At 38.4% G+C, this 5793-nt stretch overlaps 1 protein-coding gene across 1 annotated transcript; it reads left to right on the top strand.

Moving 5' to 3' along the window:
* Positions 1-4724: 4724 nt before the first annotated feature.
* Positions 4725-5576, top strand: LOC115147465 (zinc finger protein 2 homolog; the record flags this gene model as incomplete). The annotated part of the gene is made up of 1 exon (XM_029689713.1): positions 4725-5576. A coding segment is annotated over one exon (852 nt), but the record flags the coding sequence as incomplete, so codon positions are not given.
* Positions 5577-5793: the final 217 nt, after the last annotated feature.

Below are 5793 nucleotides of genomic sequence, written 5' to 3'. Positions count from 1 at the left end.
TGTCACAATACAAAAACAAGTAAAGGGTGAGGCTGTTACAGTGAAAGAAGAAGAGAAAGACGTTTCAGTTAAACAAGAGGAAGACGCGTTCAGAGTGAAAGAGGAGGAGGGGGAGATGACTGTCACATTGGAAGAAGAGGAGGAGGAAACTGGATATCTGGGCTCGGTTTCGCAAAGGCATGTTAAGGCATCCAATGGTTCTAACGATAAACGGGCCCTGATTAACACTAGTAAGTACTGTCTTAAAAACAGAGGCACAAACTCTGCAGTTGTTGAACTGATGTGTGGTGTTAAAGGGGAAATATGCAATAGCTACATCCATATTTAACCTTTTTAAATTATTTATTTGTAACCATTGATTCTTAAAGAATATAACACATGCCTCATGAGCTTAGTTCAACTGTTTACCCCGTCAGAACCCCAAATAAGCTTTTTTACTCCAATGTTTAGAAACAATTTAAATGATAAACAAACGCTGTAAACACTCAAAACATGGTTAAAACTATATTGTTGATATCATGGATGGTCAGTCCTTACATCCGTAGGTTCGTCTATGAATTTGAGAGTAGTTACATTTCTCCAGCCCTATCATCATCTTATAACCAAACTATTGGTGGAATGACAGCTTTGTTATTTTATGAACTGCAGATTGGTTGATAGATGTGCGGCTATTTTATAGGGGTAACCTAGGATTTAAATAGCAAAAAATTGTCAGCCCTGAGACTTGGTTTGGTAAACAGCTGAGGGATGGGGGCTAGAGAAATGTAACCACTCTCACATTCATAGAGAAAGCGATTGTAGCAAACGTAACCCAAAACCTAGCGACCTCGTTAAGAAGTTCAGACTTCTTGACAGTTGCTGGACCCAGGTTTGAGTCCAGCTCAGTACTACCCCCTGTTTTGACTACGCTATAAATACAAGGACTGGCCATCCATAAGGTCAGAATTATGGTTTTAAACAAGATTTCAAGGCTATACAGTGCTTGTTTACAAACAGTGGCGTTATACAAGCTTATGTTTTGGTTTCTGGTGGGTTAATACAATTGAAACATTTGAGGCGTTTAAATGTTATATTCTTCAAGAATCAATGGTTATATAGTAAATGTGTCTTTCTATAACTGCCAGTGAAGATTTCCTGTGGGGGTCAAATTTTTTGAGCTGTTGATCAGTCATTAGCTGTTTTAGAATACTCATACTAACCGTACTATTTGTGACGGGAATTGAGTTTATAGTATGCTTATTGGTCATAGTATGATATAGTTAGTATGCCAAAATTTCCCGGATGTCGTACTAAATTCGCCAAAATATGACGTATACACGCAGTACTTTAGGGCCCATAATGCAATTATTCAGGAAATGGGCGTGTCTTCACAGTGTTTTCAAATTTGAAGAAAATGGCGGAAAATATGCAGTTGAAGTCCAACGAGAGCCGATACAAATTCATTGCTTTAACGGATTATGACAAATGTTAATAAAATGTTGAGCAATGTAATGACTTTTCAAATAAGTTACCTTACACAATATTTTGGCTGACAATTTGCTAGCATGTTATTACAGCAGTATGTACCGGTATGTTAACTAACGTTAGTTGGCTACTTATAATTCAAACTTACCAGTATATTAACTAAGTTATATTCTATCTAACTAACTACCCAACGTTAATTGACTTGATTATTCCCGTCATTCTTCGCTTAGCTAAACGGTATAGTCGTTGTGCTTTCTCAATGGACATTCGGGTGCTTTCATAAATTCGCTCTGGCTATCTACTCTGATTTCAGAGCACTCTCGTCTGAGTGAACCAGAGCGCAGAATAATGAATTTACTAGCGCTCAACACCCGTTGAATATGTCCAGGTGTCAGTAAACGTAGGCAAAAAAAGCATCATTTAAATGTTTTCCAGCAGCACAGTCACTCTGGATAACATGTAAACTGCCTAACCAGCTCTACTAGGGCGAGTAAAATGGTCAGAGTGGTCTCATTTGTGTCTGGAAGTAGCTAGCAAGCTAAGGTCAGAACGGTCAAATCAACCCAACTCCTCGGCCGGAGAGTCCAGTGTGCTCCGAGAGCGAAAAGGGCTAAATTTACAAATGGAAAATCTGACAACGCTCTGAATTTATGAAGCACTCTGGTATTCAAGATTGAATTTAAAAACACACCTGAAGTCGTAAAGTGTCTAACTAGTAATGTGTTATGCTAACTAGCTAGCTAGTAAGAGGTTGCATAGCAACAACAAAAACTTCCGGTAGATATTAGAAGAGCGCTCAACTGAAAGGATACGGTTCGGTTACGGTATACTACAATTAACTAATAGTATGTAGTATATACTCATTAAGTATGTAGTTACAGTATACTACAATTAACTAATAGTATGTAGTATATGCTCATTAAGTATGTAGTTATAGTATACTAAAATTAAATAATAAATAAAATGAACTAATAGTATATACTCATTAAGTATGTAGTGTCATGACATTGCCCTCTCTCTGGGAACAGGGAGCACAGTTGACCGCCTCCCTCTTGCACCATCCCCCTACCTACCTCTCCCTACCCAGGCCCTGTCAAGGCGGTCGTAAATTCCAAAGGAAATGTCCTGCCTAACAGGCCCAGTTGAGACAGAGAGGGGTTTCATAGAGAGACACAGGAAATTCTTCCAACTCACAGAACTGGGGAACCGAACGACATTTATGTTTTGGAGAAGGTATAAAAGATCGGTGAAGAATCCAGCTACGAACTGGTCCGCTTGGTACAATTTTGTGATACTCAGAAGAGACAATATAGCCATATTACTATAATACTGTTTATATAATAGCCTCAGCTATGGGACTTGCATCTAAATGGTTGTATAAAATGTATTTAATAAGATTAAAGCTATTTGGAATATGTAGATAGGCTATGTACTGATGTTAATGTGATAGAATTGTATTTCTGTTCAAAGCTTAACTCAGTCATCGGCAGGGACACAGACAAGACCTGGCGTCATGAGACAGCCTTTTTCTGTCATTCCGAATAAAACCCCCACCCAGGGTTACTTTCTGGAGACCAGGCCTTCACTCCATTGCGAGTTGGCCAATAGGTTTGACCATCCAATTCCTCTACTGAAAGTTAACTTTTAGACTACCGATACCGACAGAATAAGAACAAGTCTTTGATATTAATTATTAGTCTGCAGCTAAGTACTCGATATCATCGAACGCGAAGACCGACGAAACATCCATTCTATAACGTCCATTCTATAACGATTCGCTTTGAAAGATCCATTCTAACAGAGAGAGAACGCGGACAAAACTCTCCAACAGAACAGAACTCTCCAACAAGGATCCCGACACACACTGAGCGTAAATATATATTGATTGCAATTGTTCCCGAATGAGTGAGCGTTCAAGTGCAAAGGATTAGCATATCAATTGTTAATATTAATGAACTCTTTGTGCCTTCTCAGCTGCCCTTTATGACCCTTTGTTTTAACAAGACACCAGCCATGCCTGTTTAGCCCACTAGGGCACATTACTCTACCAATTCTTTGTGACGATAATTACTGTTTGTATGCTTTCTGTGAATTACTTAGTTTAGTAAATAAATGATTTTAAGACAATTGATGTATGGATGACTTTAGTAAAGGCTGGATTCGTGCAGATACAACAATTTACGACGTTTGGAATGAGACTGGACGCGAGGTAAAATACACCATTTAAACCAGAAGATAATCGGCCTATACTATAATATAATATATAATGTTATACTATAGGAAAGTTATATTAGGAAAATTATAACTTTGTAATCTGAATATTTTCCTTGGTGCCCCGATCTCCTAGTTAATTACAGTTAAACGATTAATCAGTTTAATCGCGTAATAATAATAATTACAGGGAGTTAATTGATAAACATGTCTTCAGTTTAATGGTGCCCAAAGACACGACAGTAGTTACAGTATACTAAAATTAACTAATGGTATGTAGTATGTACTCATTAAGTATGTAGTATACAGTATGTTAGTATGGGTATTGAAACACAACTATTCACCTTTTTTTCAATTTATTTTCAATGCCATTACATTAAAGGCAAAACATACCTACATTCAATAACATTTTTGAATTGTTTGAAACCTTTGTTTTAAACCCTTCTCAAAGTTGGTGCCTTGACGGATTTGTGATTTTAAAAAAATTATAAAACACTACTTGACTTTCCTTGTATTTATGGCAGTGTAGTTCCCTTAAGGGTCAGTCACCTTTGGTACAACATACTATGGGGAGTCGCGACTTCGGCTGAAGGATTAGCAGGGAGGAGTTTCTGCAACCAAATTGTGTGTGCTTTGCCCTCCTGCCACAATTTTAGCAAACACAGAAAGTGGCCTATATTGGAGACCAAAAGTCATCTGGCACAGTGCCTAGGATTTCAACAACTTGAAAAATGTATTTCTAGCCCACAATCATCGGTTACTACTAATGTGAAAACAAGACAACATATGACTATTGTTGCTCACTTGACTGTCTTAATTGTCAAATTTAACAGAGGTCAATTGTTGTACAACTTCATGGGTACGCTCTGGGCATCACCTTTTACCTCAAATAAACAGTGGATTTCTGCTGTTGTGGGCCTTTAACCATCTGTCTGACTTTTGTCGTTCACACAGGAGAGAGACGGGACTATTGTGGATCCTCTAGGGAGCCTCAACAACATCATGATGCTAACGAGGCAGAGAAGAGTCTCTCCAGATCAGAACTCCTCAAGAAACACCAGCAGAGACACACTGGGAAGAAATCTCACTGCTGCTCTGACTGTGGGAAAAGATTCAACTCTTCAGTAAAACTTAAAATACATCAAAGAATTCACACTGGAGAGAAACCATATAGCTGTAGTCAATGTGGGAAGGGTTTTTCTACATCTCGCTATCTAACTATACACCAGAGAACACACACAGGAGAGAAACCATACAGCTGTAATCAATGTGGGAAGGGTTTTATTCGGCAACAAACCCTGAAATCACACCAGAGAATACACACTGGAGAGAAACCTTATAGCTGTAGTCAATGTGGCAAGAGTTTTTCTACATCTAGCTATGTAACTATTCACCAGAGAACACACACAGGAGAGAAACCATATAGCTGTAATCAATGTGGGAAGAGTTTTACTTGGCCAGACAGCCTGATAGTACACCAGAGAACACACACAGGAGAGAATTCTTATAGCTGTAGTCAATGTGGGAAGAGTTTTACTCGGCCAGACAGCCTGATTGTACACCAGAGAACACACACAGGAGAGAAATCTTATAGCTGTAGTCAATGTGGGAAGAGATTTACTCGGCCATACAACCTGATAGTACATCAGAGAACACACACAGGAGAGAAACCTTATAGCTGTGATCAATGTGGGAAGAGTTTTACTACATCTAGCCAGCTGACTTTGCACCAGAGAACACACACAGGAGAGAAACTTTATAGCTGTAATCAATGTGGGAAGAGTTTTACTAGATCTAGCTATCTAACTGTACACCAGAGAACACACACAGGAAAGAATCCTTGCTGTGATCAATGTGGGAAGAGATACTCTGATAAAAGATCTCTGATCAAACATCAGAAATTACATACATGAAGGAGTTGTTTCCTGACATCAATGAAATTATGTCACAATGTAGAATGTTTAAACATTGTAGTAGCAGTATTTTAATGATGTCAGAATGTAGAACCCTAAACGTTTGCTCCTTATTCTATTGATATTAGCCTCTGGGGAAAGATCCAGGCTCTGAATTGAATTGAATGAAAAGTGACTAACAAAAGAAGAATTGTGTTACACTTAC

The sequence above is a fragment of the Salmo trutta genome, chromosome 14 (genome assembly GCF_901001165.1).
Source record: "Salmo trutta chromosome 14, fSalTru1.1, whole genome shotgun sequence".
Classification (NCBI taxonomy): Eukaryota; Metazoa; Chordata; class Actinopteri; order Salmoniformes; family Salmonidae; genus Salmo; species Salmo trutta.
Note: the sequence above shows the minus strand (reverse complement) of the source record. Positions and strands in the feature narration are given on the sequence as shown.